The sequence below is a fragment of the Phascolarctos cinereus genome, unplaced genomic scaffold, assembly GCF_003287225.1.
Source record: "Phascolarctos cinereus isolate Bilbo 61053 unplaced genomic scaffold, phaCin_HiC Scaffold_726;HRSCAF=1367, whole genome shotgun sequence".
Taxonomy (NCBI): Eukaryota; Metazoa; Chordata; class Mammalia; order Diprotodontia; family Phascolarctidae; genus Phascolarctos; species Phascolarctos cinereus.
The window spans coordinates 182,769,746-182,791,159 of NW_027556098.1; the positions used below are offsets into that span (position 1 = coordinate 182,769,746).

Below are 21,414 nucleotides of genomic sequence, written 5' to 3' on the forward strand. Positions count from 1 at the left end.
CATACATAAGTGCACATTCACATTCTCTCTGTCTCTTCTTCCTTTCTTCCCTTTACCTTCTTCACCCTTCCAACTTTGTATTATTTTGCTGCCACCGGCAAATAGATAAAGCCAAAACACCAGTGATATATCAATGATATATCAATATGTTTCATGATATATTAATAACAGTGGATCCTGTAAGAAAATATCAGCATTCATTACCTCTCTGTGGGTATAGCCTTGATCTTCTAATGTCTCTGCTGAGTTTAGATTTAAAAGCCCCTCTGACTTTACACTAAAAAGCAGGTTTTTTAAAAAAAAATTAAAAACCTCAAGTGAATTACACATTGCTTAACATTTCACACTTTAATACAAAGCAGAGAAACATTTCAATGACAACAGATTTCCAATTAGCCTCTAAAAGCCAAAAAAAGAGATTCCCTTTTCAGCTGCACCTGGTGTTGACAGTGCATTTTCTCAAAATATTTTGTAAGTATATGCTAATTTTAACATAAGTTCAATATAAGATAAAAACATCTAGGGTCAGGGGCTTGAAGGAACTTCTTTTATGTCAACTAATGACCAAATAGTTCATGGAAGGAATGATGGAAGGGACCTTAAAGGTCATTTAGTTTAGCAAAGGAAACAGGTCAGAGAGGTTATCTTGCTAAGGTTATACAGACAGTAAGTGACAGTGTTAGAATTTGAATCCAAATCCTCAACCTGAATCCATTACTCTTCCTTCTTCGAGGTTTGATGAGAATAATAAAAATAATTAAAAGGAACCTTTTTCCAGATTCTTACTAGATTGTAAGATCTGTGAAGGTACAAATTGTGTTTCATCCAAACTTTGCATCTGGAACAGTGCTCCATACATAATAGTTATTTGATAGATGTTGAATGGAATTTTATTTTTAATACTTTTTTTTTTTGCTTTTTTGCACATTCAGCAGAACAGTGCTGGTTCTGAAATAATAGAATAGCTGTGGTCGATGTTTTAGAGTTACATTTATTTTTAACTGGGCTTCTAGGCAAAAGTAAGCCTGAGCCAAAAATATTAATGTTGAACAATAAGTAGTTTCAAATTATAGAAAATCAGAGACCCTAAAGATCTTTCTGCTAACATTAACTTATAGTCCTACAGTAAGTATACCAATGATTTGTCCAATCTAGTTTTAAATGAAGTAATAGGGTTTGTACCACAATCTTTAGGCTAATATGCTGCAGTCTGCTAGTAATGATGGGGAAAACTCTCTCTCTCTCTCTCTCTCTCTCTCTCTCTCTCTCTCTCTCTCTCTCTCTCTCTCTCTCTCTCTCTCTCTCCTCTCTCCCTCTCTCTCTCTCTCTCTCTCTCTCTCTCTCTCTCTCTCTCTCTCTCTCTCTCTCTCTCTCTCCCTCCTTCCCTCCCTCCCTCCCTCCCTCCCTCTCTCTTCACACAGATTTCCATTAGGCTGATGCATCCAGGAGGCATGTTTAATCTAAACCATTTTCAAGCACAGATGAGTGACTTTTATAACTGTCTCTCCCTCATCATTGTTGCTGATATTTACTTTGTAATGTTTTTGTTTTGCTTTTGAATTTTTAAAAATCCATCCAGGTTTGATGATTCCTGTTTTTTGCGTGGTGGAGCAGTTGGACAGCTCTCTTGAATATGACAACAGAGAAGAACATGCAGAGTTTGTACTGGTTCGAAAAGACGTGCTCTTCAGCCAGCTGGTGGAGACAGCACTCTTGGCCCTTGGGTATTCCCACAGTTCTGCAGCTCAGGCACAAGGTATTCAAATACTCTTCTCTTTCTTCATGCTCTGTGTGTTTATTTGAGAAGCTAAGTTTCCCTGAAATCATCTTCTGTGAAGGGGATGAGGAATGATTTGTAGTTTTACTCTCTGGAGAAATAGCTAATATAACCTTTTTTTTTTCTCATTTGGTCACTGGAAAGCCTTATGCCTTTTGCTTGTTCTGCAAAGCATTAGATTAGAACCTTCTAGAGGTGCCAGTAGTCTTTCTGGAGTCCCCCATCCACCTTTTCTAAAACTGTTCTGGTATCTAAGTCCTAAGATCTTTTGCTTAACACTCATCAAAACTGCTAAAAGGTCAGACCGCCTAGAAGGTTAGGGAGCTATTGCTATATGATGTGACCGAGTTAGGCTTTCTCTTTCCTTTGGGTTCATGACCTCTAAGTTTTACGGACAGATTTTTTAGTAATAATGATAACAATAATAAAAACATGTACCCTTATTCTTTTTTTGTTTTTAAAAAAGACAACAGCTCTATGCATAAAAAGCACTTTGCAAACTTTAGCATGCTACATAAATGCCAATTACTCTGTGCTCGCTACTTTTATGATGATTTCATTTTACCTCTAATGAAAATGACATACTTCAGCATGTACTACTATTCTATGGACCCCTCCTCTAGAAGCAATCCTGTAACTCCATTGTTTCATTCTGTAGCCTGGGTCATTGTTCTACAATGCCACAGAATATAAAACAAACAAAACTATTAGGAGAAGGCTGAAAAAGTTGTCCCACTGAAATGGTTATCCTTATGTAGCAACAGAAATGCCTGAATGACAATTTTATGAGGGCTGTTATATTATAGAGAAGAGGTCAAAGTATTACTTTTACTTTATATTTGTATCGCTTTCCCTGTGTTCAGAGATTTTTGTTGTCATTTTGATTGATTCCTCTTCACAATATTCTTTTGAGCTTGGTCAGTAATATTTCCATTTACTGGTAGGGGAGCAGTAAGAAGCTAAGATACAAAGCTATATGGTAACTAAGAAATAGAGACTGAAACTCCTGAGTCATGGATTTTTTATTTCTGTAAATAAATCACAGACTTTAGAACATGTTTTAATTATTTTAACTGCTACTTAGTCATTCCGATATGCCACCTTCCTTCCCCCTTGCTCTAAACCAAAGATTAAAGAACCCTAGTCAAAAACTGATGTGTTCTCCATATTGGAAGAGAGCACCAGTGGAGTCTGAATTCAAGTGGTCTGCAAGCTTGGGTCCAGTAATGCTAGCTTAATCCTAGAACAAACTACTTTAAAAGCAGCATGATAAAGGATGATTCATTTCCTTCCTCTGACTACTTTCCTTCTTGTGAGAGGGATTCAGTATTTGATCCCCAGCAAATTGCATACAGGGCGACACTGCTTTTATTTCATGCTTTGCACTTAAATGCAATAAAAGAAGGGTTTACCCCCTTCTTTTTTTCTTAAACTCTTCATGCCATTTCAGGGACATTTTTCTTTCAATGTAAAGGTCATCGTATCCCACTGTTTCCATCCTGTTGTGCCAGCTTCCTGTTTGACAGCACTATCCATCTCAGTTAGCACGGCTGCTCAACATGTTGTGAGCTAACATGTGGAACACAGAGCATTAAGTGGCCAAGATTTGATTTTTGGCACCCAGTGAAGAAAAGGGCTTCACTGGCAACTTAGAACAAGGTAGCTGTCTGCTGAGCCTGGTTCTGTAGACTACAACCTCTACTCTTTGGAGCAATGGAGAGGCACTTTAACAATATTTTATGTAGTGGGAGTGAAAAAAAAAACATAACAGCAAATAATGGCTTCTCTAACAAGAGGCTATTTCATTTTTGAACACCGAGTCAAGAACTCAGCAAGTGAAAAAATCAAATATCTATATGTTCTATCTTTTTCCCCCCTTTCTGAATCAGTACCCTATATAATACTACAGATGGAGATACTTTATTCTGTAGGCAAGAAAAAGTTTTTTTTTTCTCCTTTATTTGACCTCTTTTACTAGGTCCTGCATTTCAGTACACTAGACACTATTGCCTTGGAAATATATGGCTGAATGAAATGTAATATTCTTTTTCTCTTTAAAGTAGGCTATAGATCTTAATCTTCCTTAAGTGAGTAAAACTATAGTGGATTACTTCAATATTAATTTATTAAATCTTAATTTCATCCAGATAATTGAAACATGCTACTTGCTCTATAATTTTAATAGGACAAACAGCACGAGTATTTTAAGAATTTATTTAAAATGTTGCACATATAATGCTGGATTACATATGTATGTGTGTATGTGTATATATATATACATATATATTTAAAGCTAGATAGTCTTTTTGTATATTGACTGTGAGAAGCAGCACAACACATATATGATTGTAAGCATAGGCATGCTACTAAGCAAATGTAAAGTTTCAGTCATAATATTTTATAGCAAGTATCTCTTTTTTTTTTAAATGCTTAAGCAATTGTCCCTATATGAATGGGGCAGCTAGGTAGTTCAGTGGATAGATCACTAGACCTGGAATCAGGAAGATCTGAGTTCAAATCCAGCCTTAGACACTTACTAGCTGTCTGACCTTAGGAAAAACACAACTCCTGTTGCCTCAGTTTCCTCATCTGTAAAATGGGAATAATAACAGCACTCTGCTTCCTAGGGTTGTCATGAGGATCAAGTGAGATAATAATGGTAAAGATCTTAGCACAGTGCCTAGCACATAGTAAGGGTTATATAAATGTTAAAAATAATTATAATAATTATTATTAGAATGCTGATTGCCTATTAATAGCCAGAGAATATGAGAACTGCCCCAAGTTTCTGAGCTGGAAAACATTTAAAAATCACCATTTGAATTTTGAGAGAACAGTTAATTGTTGGAACAAAAGCAAACAGACTCATGTCACTACCTATCTGAGTCTATTCTAAAAATGGGAAATTTTGTCAATAAAAGAATGAGTAGGAGGAATTTTTAAGAATAGTACCTGACAAAGGATTTAAGAGGATCTTTTATGGAAAAATGGTGCAGAATTTAATTGCTTGGGTAGGGAGTTACTTTATGAATAAGTTTCTGTGATTGAAAATTAGACCTAGTATTTTAAGCATTTGAAGTATACTATCCACTCACAGAAATCAGCTCATTTAGATGGGAGAGTCTTCCTTTGAAAAATCTATTTATTGCTAAAAGATATAATTAACAAAATGTCACCCAGAAAAAAGTCATAGTTACTTAACCTAGTTGAACAGTTACCATGTAGGCAAATTAAATATGAAATATTAATTATTACACAGATATGGATAAGGAGTATAGATACTGCTGTCATAGAAGCTGGCTTTTGAATTATTCCTGTTTCCCTGGTCCCCACCTCTTAACCTCACCCTACTGCCATGATGCCAGTGCCTGTAATTCCATAGTATGTGATTAACAAGTCGTCTGACCAGCTGTTTATGTTTTTGCCAAGAACAGGATGATGACAGACTTCTTGCTTATCTCGGGAAAGATACCATTTGAGGAAGCATATAATATCTTGTTATCCACTGAAGCCTGAATCTAGAGATTCATAGGAAGTTCTAATGATTTGAAGGATAAGCAACCTGTGGCAGTGCTGCCCCTCAGTGGTATCTGCAGCGATGGCTGCCAGCTAATGACCACTTCCCCACCATAGATGGGCACTTTCTTTTCTTTCTTCTTATACCCTATCACCTCATTTGTTCTTCTCATTTTCTTTTGCTTTCTACCTTTTTTTCTCTTTTATTTCTGTCCTAGGCTTGTCAGAGGCATTCATAGGTCCCCGTAGTGATGATCAACCACTTGGAGGTTGTTGACTCATATTTTAGATATCTTCAGGTCCTAGAATACAGATAACAGAGGTTTAGGAGGCTTTCAGACTTTCTGCTTTCACCAGACTATCTGCCGTGTTTCTGGTGTGCAAAACTGACTTCTTATGTAAGTGGACTTTTAGTCATTTCTTTTAGTTTCTGTAGGTGATCATGGCTCTTTGTTTCTACTCAGAAAGTTGTAAATGTTCTTAGTTAATTAGATGGTACAGTGCATATAACATGTATGTACAATAAGTATTTTATTTAAATATTATTTTAAAACATTTCTTCACCTACAATGACTAAATATAGTGTCTTGGTGCATATTACTGATGTTTTATGGATAATTAAAAAATATTATATGTAGGCATTTTTGAAAGAAATAATATCTGAAGCCTGGAATGTTTTAACTACAGGACTGAGTAATTGAATATTTAGTATGAGTAATGACTTAGAACTAGGTTAGACACTTCCAGAAATCCAGTTGAAAAACAAAGGGGTTGTTTTAAAAAGTTTTGAATAGTTGATCAACAGGGACTTCCTCCTTATTTTCCTGATGGCTGTTAACTCTTCCTCTTCCTTGTGAGTCCATCTGCTTGGTTGCTTCTGTAATTGTTAAAATTAATTGTTTAAATTAAAGAGAATAGCAAATATAAGTGCCAACTTATAATAGTACTAGTACTTTAATTATTGGCTGATAGATAAAACATTTCCACTTACCTTCATTCAGAAGGATAAATATTAAGGAAAAAAACCCATTTATTTATTTATTACTTTGTTTTTGTGAGGCAATTGGGGTTAAGTGACTTGCTCCAGGTCACACAAGTACTAAGTGTCAAATGTCTAAGGTGGATTTGAACTCAGGTCCTCCTGACTCCAAGGCTGGAGCTCTATCCACTGTGCTACCTAGCTGCCCCTAAAACAAATTTTGAACCAAAATTTTCTTTTAAAAAATACAGTCACATTCAGGGGGAAAATATATGCCTGGTACTGTGTTTTGAGGTAAGATGAACATATATTTTCTTGAGTCATAAAGCAAATCTCAGCAATAAGAATATTTTCCCCTATCAATCAATTCATTAACAAGCTTTTATTTAGTGCCTATTATATGTCAGGCACTATGGTAGCCTAGGGGATGCAAATACAAGGAATGAAACAATTCTTTTTAACAACAAACTTACATTCTTATGTGGAAGATAAATAGATAAATAAGTCAACATAGAATAAACAAAAAGAATAAATACAAATTTTAAGTGGTTAAATAAAAGGATTTGGGAAGCCAATCTAAAAAGGCTTCTGTAGAGGAAGGAGGCTTTATGTAAAAAGGCTTCATGTTGGAAAAAGAGAGGGATTCTATGAGGCAATTAAATGAGGTGGAAAGGAGAAAGGAGTATATGCCAGGCATGGGGAATAGCCAGTGCCAATGTACAGAGATGGAAGGTGGAGTGTCATGTGTGAGGAATTGAGAGAAGGCCAGTTTAGAAAGCAAGATGGGGATTTACTGAGGCTGAAAAGATAGATTGGGTTCAAATTATGAAGGGCTTTCATAGTTAAACAGAAGAATTCCTATTTTATCCTAGAGGAAATAGGGTGCACTGGAATTGGAAAAGGAAAGCAGCATAGATAGATCTATGTTTAAGGAAAATCACTAACAGCAGTGTGTAGAATGGATTAGAGTAGGGAGAAATCTGAGCCAAGAAGACCCTTCAGTAGGCTCTTACAATAATCCAGGTAAGAGGTGATGAGTGTCTGAACTAAAGTGAAAGCTGGCTAAGTAGAGGGAAAAGGTATGAGAGATGAAGTGGTAGAAACAGCAAGATTTGGCAACTTATTGGATTCTTTGGGGTGAAGAAAAGAGAGGAGTCCAGAATAATTCTGGGGCTATGAACCTGGGAGATTAAAAGTATAGTGGTGTCTTTTAGAGAAATAGGGGAATCTAGAAGAGGAGAGGGTTAGGGCAGCAGGAGGAAGGAAGAGAGGGAAAGAAGGACAGGAGTTCAGTTTTGAGCATGTTAAATTTGAGATGTTTTCAGGACATTCAGTTTGAAATGTCCAATAGACAATCAATGATGCAGGACTAATGCTTAAGGGACATTACCTGTGAGTCACCTGCATAGAGATGAAAGTTAAATTGTGAACACTGCTGAAGGGAGAGGTAGGGAGAGAGAAATTTCAGTTGAGTGAGGTCAGAAGTCAGATTGCAAAGGGTTGAAGAGTGAGTGAGAGAGGAAAGGAGGTAGAGGTAGCAAGTTTAGACCGTTTTTCAAGAAGTTTGACTGTGAAAGTGAGGAGAGATATAGGCAATAGCTTGAGGGGATGGTAGGCCCTAGTGTAGGTTTTTTAAGGATGGAGAGGATGGGAGTATTTGAAGGCTGTAGAGAAGGAACCAGTAGTTAGGGAAAGGTTGAAGGTGAGAGGTGGAGATAGAGGGAAGGGATAACTGAGGAACCAAAGGCACTTGTAGAGGGTTTGGCCTTGTCAAGTAGAAGTGCCACCTCCTTCATTATCAGAGACTAGGGGAAAGAAAGGAGGAATGAGTGAGAAATGATGTCAAGGGATTTGAGTTGGAAAGAACGGGAGAAGAGGGAGCTCATCTCAAATGATCTTAATTTTCTCAGTAAATTAAGAGGCAAGGTCCTCAGCTGAGAGATGGGAAAGGGGGAAGGCATGGGAGGCTTGATGAAGGAAGAGAAGGTTTATAATAGCTTCTATAAGAAGTGAGATAGAGAATCAGTTAGGAAGGAATTAAAAAAAAACTGCTGCAGTGAGGGTCTACTTGAAGTTGGATAGAATGAATTCATATCTGGTTGCCCCAACTGTGTGATTTCCTCCAGCTCTATTCAGTAGCAGATGAATAGGAGTGGAAGAAGCAGATGGCGGGAGTAATCCAGAACTGAGGTTTGCTGATAGATAAGACATAATAGGACAGGGGGATGAAGAATAGGAGAACAGAGGAGATTGTAAAGTTGAAATGACTAACAATAGGGTCCAGATTAGAAGGAGAGGAAATGAAGTTGGAGCGGGGGCAATGACCAGAGAAAATACTGAAGAGAGGAGGGTTTGAAGGTCACAGTGAGGGCAAAATATAGTTTTATGAGACATGGGGAGAGATCAAATAAGAGAAGGTTATGATCAGATGGAAGAAGGTAAATTTCTGATTCGGGAAGTGGAATACTTGTGGCTAATGGTGAGATCTAGTGTGTTAACTTTCCTATATGTGGCTGAGGTAGAGTAAAAGGTAATAGGATTTAAGATGTCTGTGAAATTGGGAGCTTAGGGATTTAGACAAGAGCTTCAGTGTGTGATTATTGAAGTCTCATAGTAGAAGTCAGGAGGTGAAGTACAGTGGGAGACAATGGGGCAGGTGTTAAATGCCCTAAGAAAGTTAGCATTTGGGATGCATATTTGTGGTTGAAACACCTTGAATAACTTTGACCATGTCACACTACCTGTCTACTATCTGCCCATCACTTACACGTAATAGTAAGATTGTACTCCTTTGTCATCCATCTTCCCTCCATTTATCTATTCCTTTTTCTCATCTTCCTTCCCTTCCCCCCCAATCATTGTATAAATCTCTTAGTGAAACTGATACTGATTCTGTCCTTTGTGCAACCAGAATTTCAAGGTCATTCATCATTGCCACAGAGACTATTTAACCTCTATTGTCTCTCAATTCTTTGCTTTGCTAAATGAGCCTGTTTACTTCCTCATTTATCTATTTCACCAATTCAGGCCCTTAATGCTTTCTTTATAAAATTCCTCCTCCTCTAGGAAGTCTTCCCTGACCATGTGAAAGTGATTATTTCTGTCTTTGCTTCTAATTCTAGCAAGCAGTCCATATTTTCAACATTTCATAATGACAACTCCTTATGCTTGTAAATAATATGATTATTTATTCTTAGCTTATATTCCTACAATATCCTCTCAATAGAGTACATTTTAAGTTTGCTTGGGTTTCTCTCTCTCTCTCTCTCTCTCTCTCTGTATGTGTGTGTGTGTGTGTGTGTGTGTGTGTGTGTGTGTGTGTGTTTGAGAGAGAGAAAGAGAGAGAGAGAATCTGTCTTAAGCTTCTAGAAGGCAAGGATTGTGTGTGATTTGTAGGGTATTCAGCACAGTTAGGCATAGTGAGTATATGAGAGATAAAATTTGAAAATGAGTATACTGATGTATTTAATTTCTCTGATGATATACAAAGAGAGACATGATTTCCCAGGTAACCTAATACTCAGATTATTCAATAAAACTTTTATAGCTTAAAAACTGGTACCTTGAAGCAAAGAGGACTCATTTATGTTTAAAATGTTCTTTATTTTCATACCTCATACTAAGATTAGTTATAACACTAAACTTAAGGGTAATTTTTTTTCCAATGGTAGTCCTTAGAACAATTTTTTAGTTTATTTTGGAAGTTTGAATGATGGATGGAAAATAGTTTTCAGCTTTTATGAGCATGCAACCTGAGGGCTTAGCTATGAACGAATCTTAGATTCATTTAGGAGAAGCTGTGACTCTGTCTCAGCCTGAAAGTATTGAATGTCCTAGTGGCTAGCTATCAACATATTTCCTGCCCCCCCCATTATGGGGTACTGATTTTGGATTAAACATTTCTTTTATTACTGAAAAATGCTTGACCTTTATCCTCCTATGATCTTAAGATCTAGACCACTAGTCAGGAAGTGTGGGTTCCATTGCCAGCCAACCGAGGTTTTGTTTGACCTAGGGGGAAGCCATTTTCACCTCTCTCCCCAGTCATTTTCTCCAGCTGTAAAATAGTACTAACTATACTTAGCTCTAGACTGATCCTACTGTTAAAAACCATTCTGTTTTTAGGGCCCATGCATTCTTTCAGGCCACAAAGGTAGCATTTAGTACCTTGGAAAAATGAATACATTATCAAATGTGACCAGTATACTTCCTTTCATCAGTAGGATCAGATCCATAGTCTGAAAAATATTTTGAGCCCTTTGGAAGGAAGCTACTACACAAATATAACATTTTAAAATATAATTTTCATGAATCTGCTTTTTCTCCAACGAGAGTGTTGTTTTTCTCACATATGGGGTCTCATCAAATTTATAAAAATTCTTATTTTTTGAAAAAAATATATATTAGTTTGCTTTAAAAGTTACAACTTTTCCCAGGTAATTTACCATCATGCTTAAAATGGACAATGATGGGTAAGCATGCAACAATAACCTTTGAAATGACAAATTATAATTATTTTCAAAATACTTCTGAATCCTGTCATCATATAGGTTGTTAGCAAAAGCTCTGCTTATCAGTTTAGCTTTATTAGGTTTTGTAATTGTGCTTATAGACATGTAATAAATTCATAGTCTAAGAATCTTTCAGGAGAATCTTGTATAGAAAAAAAAACAGAAGAACTTAGAAAGAATAGGGAAAACCTAAATAAGAAAGGGGGGGGCATACTACTATAGCATTGAGGAAATTTATATAAAAGAAAGATTACATTTTTTGGTCCTTTAGTATGATAGCATTAAAAAAGTATTAAAGTATTAAAAATATTAAAGGCACTGTAAAACTTACTTGAAAGTAATTTCAGAGAAAAAAATAGCTTTCATTTTATTTTTCACTGCTTAGGTGAAAACACTTCCAGTTTAAATTAACATGTCTCCTTAAATTTATTTTCTTCTAAATTTTCTTTTTTTTGGATTCAATAATGTTTATAATTCAGTTGATGATATACATGTAAAAAAGATACCTTATCTCTAAAATGGGACTAATAATAACACCTGCCTCCCAGAGTTGTTTGGATCAAATGAAATAAGGTATATAAAGTGCTTTGCAAACCTTAAAGTGCTAGCTACTATTTTAGAAGTGATCATGTCTACCTCTTTTGCGATTGGATCAGTGCTTTCCTTTCTACACTGCATCCCCACCTTCCCATCAGTTATGACATTTGTTTGTTGTCATGTTCTCCTTCCCGTAAAATAAATTCCCCAAGGTCAGGGCCTGCATTGTATTTAACCTTGTATCAATCAGTGATGGAGCATTTATTAAGTAACTACTATGTGTCAGTCACTGGGCTAAGCACTGAGGATACAAAGACAAAAAAAAAAAAAAGGAAACAATTCCTGCCTTCAAGGAGCTCATTAAGGTCTATAACAGTGCTTTGCACATAATCAGTGTTCAATAAATATTTATTGAATGACATAAAAACCAATGAAGTATGCTAGTAATCTAAATTAGTGGTTTCTACCAATTTTGCTCCTTTTTTGGTTTGTTTAAAAACAACGTGGTGTTTGGAACCAAAACATTTTTTTTCCATGCTCTGAAAGATTGAGGGGACTTTAAAGTGATTTTTAAAGACCATTTTCCCAATTAGAAATGTTTAAGAGGCTTTAAAATGAATTCAAGCCACCCACATTTGGGAGACTCTTACCAGTTCTGTCCTTAAAAGGACAACATTGGAAACAAGGTGCATATTTATAAATTTGAAAGCTTGGAAGAAAGTCCTAATGAACAAGCTGCCTTTAAAAAACAATTCTGTTGCTCTGACAAGGTATAAGAGAGTTGAAAGAGCTGTTCAGTATTTTTAATGTACCAACCTTTGTCAAAGCTCCAGTGGCCATGTTTTAAAATAATGTCTACAAACCTTTAATGATTCCCTTTTTTACTCTGTTTAGCTTTGTAGTCACAGAAGACCAGAAATCCCAGTTTCAACTAATACAAAAGTAATATCTATGCCTTTCTCTTGCCTTTACCCATTTCTGGAGATGAACATATGTACTAACTTGACACACTCAGAAAAATAAGACCATGATGTAAATGTACTGTTATCTCTCCTACTCTATCTGCCCTCTCCACCTCTATCCCTTCTTTCATTTTTCATGAAGGTCAGGGGGAAATGTTCTTGGCCCTTAAAGGAACTGTTCATCAGAGTTCCAAGTGATGGTATTCATGTTACAGGATCTAGATTTTTTTTTTAAAGAGCTCACTATTAAATATTTATTTTCATTCAGTACTTAAAGTTATAGTTTCATTTAAAAAATAAATATTTGCATTGGCAATGGGGGAAATAAAGTGGATTTTAATGATTTTATTATATGATTTCTGTTGAACTTATTAACTTGTAAACTAAGAACTTCTTTGCTATTCGGTTTAACAAACATCTATTAAGTGCCTACTCAGTACAGAGCACATTGCTTTTTGTGTTAATTCATAGATAATAGAGATAAAAAGGACAGAGCTACTTGTTTCAAGATTCTAAGCTGTTTATGCTTCAGGGTGATCTGTACTGTATTCTGTCTGTCCTAATTTTGTAAAAGCACATTTATCAAAAAGCTCATAAGTCCTTAAGAGAGCTTGTTACCCTTTTGAGTAGCTTTAAAAAATTTTTAAGACTCTCTTTGTAAAAACACAGAGCTTAAGATGTTTAGTGTAACACATTCACATTCTAACTCTCAACTGAATAAATACATAATGGCCAGGGCACTGTTTCTAGTTGCCAAGCATTTTGTAATATTAGATGGCTTGGCTGAAGTGCCATATTTCTAATTTTTCCATTTTTATTCCAAAATAGGTTTCTATCCATTGTTCTTCATGTGCATTTATATTTGTTATTTTTAGATTTTAAAAATATGTTTAACTCAAATGCTTTCAAGAACTTTGGACTGTACACATTTTATTGGTGTGGAACTAATGCCCATATTTTCATACCTGCTATATTCAATTTTTAATGTGCCAAGTGAATAATATATCAGTCTTGGAATTGTTCATTTATCCAAGTAAGATCAGCCAATTGACAGTTTATTAATTAAATATTTGAACAACTTAAAAATGTGTAGTGCTTAGTAGGGCTCTGAACATTTAAGTCACTGCTTTTCATGTGTCTGAATGGAGGTGAAAGAGAAAAGTACACTGGTATTTGTATGAAAAGAGTGTCCTGGTCACATTTGGGCACCATGGTTTTGTTCCCTAGGTGCCTTCGAGATTTCACATGTCTTTGATGGTGATTTAAACCCCAGTGCTTGGAAATGTGCTGAATTTGGATGGTTACTTTTAGAGCTCCATTGTGACCCTGTCACATCTCACCAGAACCCAAATGCCTTGTGTTTATTTAAAAGCCATAGTTGGTAAAATTTAGAACAAGTCACCAAGAGAAAACGTAGATTTTTTCCCCTGTGTCTGTCTGTCTGTTTGACCTTCTTTTATATGAACAAATATCACCCAGGACATAATAGCAAATCTGTGCTGCTGTTTTACAAACCTTTTACTCCGTTTGTAAAGGATTGCTTGCAGGAGATATGCAAATAGCTAGAACCCTATGTCTCACACAGCTTACAGTTTCACACTCTTCAGAGAAATACTTTTTACATATTCTTCTGTCAGTTTTATAAATCAAAGAATGAGATGCTGAAAAGCTTACGGCAAATTTCAAACCTCTGCCCTCAGTGATTTGGCTGTAAGCAGCCCAATAATCTTCTAGATAAAAGCAGCACTCAGTATAGTAGGAGCCAAGCTAAAAGTTCAGTCTGTTCTTGATCACAACCTCAAACTGGTTTTTACCAACTTCAGTTGGTAATTCTTCTGGAGTCTGGAGGGTCCCAAGCCCATGGTAATAAATAATAATTTTAGATTTCTTGTTTTATCGTTATGAATATAATGGTTTCTTGAAAAATGATGAAGAAAGCCTTTAAATTTTGAAAAGAACCTGTTTTGTATATCTGTATAATATAAAGGCTACATAATATTCATATGTATATGCATATCAAATATATACTTTGGGGGAAAAATACTCTGTGGTCATTAATCCTTGGAGCACTCCTTGAAGAGATGTGGCAATAAATATTTTTATTTCTACATGTAGAAAAATTAAAGCAGAGGAATTTTTTTTTCCCACATATCTGATGGAGACCTTAAATCTCTGATTCTCTACAAAGTATTCTTATTTGTTGGGATGCAGGAGGGAATGGAGAAATACATATTCATACAGTAATTATGTGCCCAGAACTGTGCTAAGTGCTTTACAAATATCATAAAACATATGATCCTCACAACAATCCCATGAGGGTAGGTTGTATTATTATCTTCATTTTATAGTTGAGGAAACCGAAGAAAATAGAGGTTAAGTGACTAAGTGTTTTGAGGCTGTTTTTAACTCAGGTCTTGACTCCAAGCTCCATGGTGGTTTTGGGAAGATAGGGCTATTAATGTGTGCTTTATATCTCTGTGTATACAATTAACACTCAATAATGTTATATTACCATACTACATATTTAGAAATCATACATTTGTTAACTTTTGACTTCTAGAACATTTCCCTGAAACCATAAGTAAGGGGGGTAAACAGGTTTTGAAGCATTGCAGGAAATAGCTATCAGAAAATCTGTGTACTTTATTTTAGAAGAGAAGTATTAGGCCATTGTTAGACCCCTCACCCCAACACCTTTGTGTCAAATTAGGCAACTGATTAGAGGCAGGCATAAACCACTGACAACAGCAGGAAGCAACAATTGACTAGCTATCAGGGGAGGGAAGTAACAGAGGTCTGGAACTATTTATCGTAAAGGCAAATAGACATATAACCCCTCAGCGCCTAAGTTCATAGCTTCATAGATTTAGAGTTATTAGAGACTTTAAAGTTCATTAAATTCAGTTTCTTCTGCCTCCATTTTACAGATGAGGAACTTGATGCCCAGAAGTATTAAGTGACTAGTAAGTAAGAGATCCAGAACTCAAACTCAGGTCCTGGAGCTCTAAATCCTGTATTCTTCCAACCATACTACAATGCCCACTCATATCATTCAATAAAATTCTACCAACCTGTGAAGAAAATGCTTTACAAACTGTCAAGTGCTACAAAAGTATGGGTGGTTTTTAAAATTTTAATTAAATTCAGTTAAACAACTATTGGTTTAAAAAAAGCTTATTAGTAATAAATTACAGCACAATAAATTGTTTAAAAAAGATAACTCCCCCTAAGCTACTAAAGAAAAGATTAATTTATGTTTAATATATTCTGTTTAAGAATACAGGTGTATTTTTTAAAAAAGGTTTGTACTCCAAATATTTAATATTTAAGCACCAAATATTTAAGCACCTAAAGGATAAGCTTCATTCATTTAGAAAATTTACTTATGTGTTAACGCCTTGTTCTTGGTGAGGTTGGATTTATGAGGCTTTGCTGAAAGTATTTCAGATTAAACTACTGTTTAGTTTGAAGGCAGTAAACCTAACTTTTTGTGTGATGGAATGTGATAATGTGAATGTGTATTTATCTCAAATAAGTAAAAGGAGTATATTCAGTTGTATTGCATAACCAAAATTCCTGTCAATTTTGGAGTCAAAGCTTTTTCTCCAAGACCAAAATTTGAATCAGTAATAATTATTTTGTAGTAAATAATAATTTTGTGATTTTAGAGGGGCTTGGTATCAATTTTTGAATTAAATAATAGATTTGTCACCATTTTAAATTACAAAATTGAAGTACATGGGATCTACATGTACTTTATATAGATATAGTATTTTTTGTTGTTGTTTAAAAAAAAAACCCAAACAAGTAGGATTAGACCTGATTTTATATGACTGATCTGCTACTTTCTACCTTCTAAGTGTGTACCTGCTATCTTGATTTGGAATTGTTGGAACATATATGAATGCTAATGAAGGAGGCCGTTTAAGTGATAATGAATATTTGTAGGGCACTAGTAAATATATCCAGTGCTACAATTCACTGTGATGATGATCTGCCTCAATTGAAGTAGTAAATATTTTTATCCTTTGAAAATAAGCTCATTTTAAATTAGGTTCATTCTAGGGTAAATGACTAGTTCTTTCAGGAGTTCTTCCTGGGCATTGACTATTTTTCTTATGTAGATTGGTATTATAGGATTACACTTTTAAAATTAGGAGAAGGCTAATGACATTGTGTCATTCAAGATGTTTTGGTTAATTGCTTTCACATTTTGTTCTTATAATAGATTTGTACTTACTCACATTTTGGCCTTTTTTTTCTTTTAAAGAAAAAGTCCAGCCATACAGATCATTGTGTGGGTAGCTCCCGAATGCTTACTAGCTTCATATTAACAGCCTTGTGCTAAAGGTGTCCTGTGGCCCCAGAATCAATGACTTATGGCAGTTTGTCTGTATGAAAAAAACAACCCAAATCCATGTCTAGCAGGATGTAGATTTTTATGCCAGAGGTTATGTGGGACTCTGGCTTGTATTAAAATCAGTCAAGTATTGGTCAGTCATGGGATATTGGATGTAGAGTTGGGCAGGACCTCTGAGTCCATCTAGTCCAAACTCCCCCTCTTTTTTTTTTCCTACAGAGAAGAAAAACGAGACCCAGTGTGGTTAAGTGACTTGTCCAATGTTACTGAGATAGTAAATAGCAGCGGCAAGATTTGAATTCAGGTTCTCTGACTCTGACACCTGATTACTCTACTCCATCTATTAAAATACGGGTCCACTCAGTGCTTCGTGCTTGTTCTATAAAAGAGTAACAGCAGAATTAAATGTATCCATGTTTACAGTTTAAACGTAAATAAGAAAGCTATATTTATATCAAAGGCTAAATTATTTTTCTATTTTATTAAAAGGCATTTCCAGTCATGAATAAGGGTAGGATAATAAGTATTGGCCGAAATTCTTGGCAGTTATTAATTTAATTAGGTAAATTAAAAGAATTGGCCTGGTTTTGTTGTAAATCCAGAAAGATTAAAATTAAAATTCTCCTTGGGAGAAAATTGTTTCCCCAAAGGTATTATTTAATATTCAGTACGGTATAGTTAACCATGTTGTCCTCAGGTGCACTAAAGGAGTTAATTCATCAGATATGAAAGTACTGTCAAGCACTGTATCTTTTCTCTTGCTCCTCACATAGGATTGACTCAATAATGTCCAGTCACCTTGTTATTTTCTTTTTATTTTAACCTCTGTTATTTTCAATGTTAGTTCAGGCATCCCTTAATAAATAACCTCATAAGGTATTAAATTTTATTTGTTTCTCATGATTAGTTATAAATACAGTTGGTCATTGTCAAGAATCTAATTTAAACATTAGGAATTTGTATAATGCTTGACCCCAAAGGAACACACTAAAATAAGATGCTAAACAATTTTTTGCCCCCTACCCCCTCCTACTACTACCATAGCAATCTGAGTTCATTCTGTTTAACCTGAAATATTTTAATGTGTCTGGAAAAATGAGATAATTTGATTTCATATATAAGTGCATAAAGGATTATAAATTATGTTTTCTAAAATACCTATGACACTAAACCACCAAATGAACAGATAAAACTGATTTGTTCTCTGACAAATCAAGATATATGGCAATGTTTTCATTACAAATGCCATTTGTGTGGATGGAGTAGCTGAATACGTTGCAATATGACACAAACCGTTTTCATTGCCTTTCATATGGGGTGTCCTGAGGTGATTTATAACCTGCATTAAAAGAAAAAAAAGGAGCTCTTGCAAACTAAAGCCTGTGTCACACTGTTTTAAGTCAGAGGGTACCTATCTCTCTTGCAAATTGTTTTTTTTTTTTAAATAAACTACTCTTTGGGAACAAGTTCTTTTATCCCATTGAAGTGAATGAATCTTTTCAAGCGACAGGGATATTATCTGTTAAATTATTTCTTCCTGCATTTAAATGTTGGGTTTTTTTTTGGGGGGGGGAAGATGTGTTGATTTTTTTTCTAGAATAGTGTTTCCTGACACAGTGTATATTATAGATAAGTAAAGTGTCTAAACTCTTGGCTGAAAATTGCTAAATTATATAGGCATATAATACACATGCATATATTTTTTGAAAGGCTGGTGTAGCAGAGTGGATGGAAAACTTTCGTCAGAATAGGAAGACATGGATTCGAGTCTAACCTCTAACACATACAGTCTGTCTGACTCTGGGCAAATCACTTGAACCCTCAGTGTTCCAGACAGCTTTTTGAGACTATATCTTGTAGAATAGTTGTTGATCTGCTTTGCTCTGGGGCTTTTGATCATGGGGAGTACCCTATAACAATGAAATCATCAGATGGCTATTAATAACTGATGTTTATATTGTGCTTTAAAGAATTTGCAAAGTACACCATATATGTTCTTATTTGATCCTGTATTTTGCAATGTATTCTTCCCTCTCCTAGAGAGCCATCCGTCTGTTATTACAAAAATGCAGTTTATCAAAACTAACCACCATATCAAGAAAGTCTGACATTATATTCAGTGTTCCATACCCATACTGCCTCATGCCACTTCTCCCCTGACTCCAGAAGCAAGGGGATATGCCTTTTCTTTGGGACCAAATTTGGCTATCATCATTTTGGAGCATTTAGTTTCACTTATTTGTTTTTTTTTTTTAACATTTATATTGTATATATTGTTTTCCTAGTTTTCTAGTTTTTCATACTTTATTTTGTATCACTTCATATGAATCTTTTCATACTTTTTATATTTATCAGATTCATTATTTCTTACAACATAATAGTATGCCATTATATCCATGAACCACAGTTTGTTTAGCCGTTCCTTAATTGTGCTCTGCTGCATTTTTATCGTTAGGAGTAGGGAGGAGTATTTTATTCACTGTTATTTTTGCTTAACAAAATCATCAATGTGCTATATATATATATATGTATGTATATGTGTGTGTGTATAATTTTCACACTTATGTTGAAATCATCCTTTTATTTTGGTAGCGTCATTCAGACTGTTATGTTGATCAATATGAAATCTTGAAATTCAGAACTACTATAAATAAAATAATGTCATGACACTATTAAAAATGAACATGTCTTACCCTGGCACTTTGGTGACCAGTGGGAGAATATGTCCCCGTTCAGACCAACATCATCTTACTGAAGTGTTATGGTGCCTTCAACCTTTGAACCAAAACACTGAGGGTTTGTCTATTCATGTACTTTTTTCCTGTTCACATAAATGAAAATAAGTTAAACTGTATTTTCTCTTGTTCATCAAGAATGTTTTTTTTCAGTTTATAGGTTTAAAGAGGTAAAAACCTTTTTGGTAATACAAATTTTGTAGACTGGTAAATTTGCCACTGACCTGGTAACTAAGATACTTTGTTCTGTAGAGTCACTTATGTGCAGCAACATTAGATGCTTATTTGTTTACTGGGCGGGAAAATATTTTCTCGATCTGAGGAATGTAGGGATATGAAAATACTGAATTTGAATATTGTGAGTTTAAGCATAGCTAAAAAAAGTCCTGTGAACTTGTGGTATTATATGGATTGTATGGATTGAATAAAAAAAGAATGACTGTAATGTAAAGAATTATATTAACTGAGATTTAACAAACTGTAATTATAGATCAAGTCCCATATATACATGTATAGGTATGTAGGTGTGTATGTATGTGTATATACACAGCAGACATACTTTGTATGTGTACCTGGCAACATGGTGCAGTGTGAAGTGTTTTGGATTGGGGGTCAGAATACCTGGATTCTAGCTTGCTAGAAAACTGGGTAACTCTGGCCAAGTCAGTTAACCTTTTTGTTTGATGATATTTTAAAAAAGGGCATTGTAGCAAATAATAATAGCCAGCAATCATATAGTTCTTTTAGGTTTGCAAAGTCCTTTACATTGGTTATCTCATTAGATTTACCTGTAAGTTCCCTTACACCCCTGAAATTTTATAGTTTTATGGAAAAATCAAAAGTGTTGCCTTTTAAACAATGAAGGTGTTTCATATATAATGTCAATAGGATGTATATTTTTGAAGTTTTTTTTCTAAGTCTGGTGATAGGTTTTTGAATGACTCAACAACACTCATTTGCCTAGTTCTCTTTATTTAATGATACCTAATCATAAAATAAAATGGCCCAGGATTAGAAATAGAATATTTGATTTTGGAATGTATTTTTCTCAGAGCAAACTGATGTGGGCCAGTAGGAATTAAGTCCATCTCTTTGTTTTTTACTGAAATGAATGTCCTTGCCTTGGGAGTCTTCTCCAACAAGGCAAATAGCAGTCTATCCATGTCATCCTGAAGGACTTCTGTCCATGTTTTCCCAAAAAGTTCACCACAGTGAGGGTGCACAAACATACTAGCTGTCTTCCTTACTATTTCCTGACATTGTGAGGGCAATAGTGAAATACTCTAGTGCACTGTCTTGTCATCCCTTATGCTTCTATCAATCTATGTTCCCATCTATTCTCACACCTACTATTTATTGTTCCATTGCCCTCTCCTTGATACTCCTGGTTAATTCTTTTGGGATGGTTGTGTTGCCTTTTAGCTTTTTTTCTTTGCGTAGTAGTAACTAATTTTTATTACTGCTTTAAGTAGTACTTTTTGTAACATATATTTTTTTAAAATAGTGTATTACAAAGACTAAATTTAAAAAGTTATAAAAACTTGTCACTTTTTATTTGTGATACACCCAAATGCAACAGTTCATTTTGGGAATATAAATAAAGCAGTTTCTTATATGGGAAGTGAAAGTGACTAATCTAGTTAAATATATAATGGAATACAAATTTGATGTAAATGTCAATTGCTATTTTTATTAATCTCCAGTTTACATTAAAAAACATATCAATATGTTTTTCCATGGAGTTATTTAGGCTGTGACTATTTTTACTAATTTTTTCACCACATCCATTCATGTTTTTAAGCACTCTGTTGGTTAAAGAAAGAATGCTTAACTTATGATAGTTAATCTTATTTGAAGTCCAGATCCATGGACCCTAGCATAAAATTGTGTATTAATTAGGCTGTGTTTCTAAGGCTGCAATGATCAGTTCTTTTTCCTTTACTATCATGCTGTGCAGAAGCCTTGTATCATTATATAAATTTATTATATTTTTAAATAGCCTGAATTCTGAGATTTCTGACATAATTTATCAATGTT

General features: G+C 34.8%; 1 protein-coding gene across 1 annotated transcript in view; it reads left to right on the forward strand.

Moving 5' to 3' along the window:
• Positions 1–21,414, forward strand: part of SATB2 (SATB homeobox 2) — a 225,818-nt gene that overhangs the window by 24,687 nt on the left and 179,717 nt on the right. Inside the window, exon 3 of the mRNA XM_020993640.2 lies at positions 1,580–1,756. Within this exon, the coding sequence (XP_020849299.1) occupies positions 1,580–1,756 (177 nt within the window). The remainder of the gene's footprint in view (positions 1–1,579; positions 1,757–21,414) is intronic.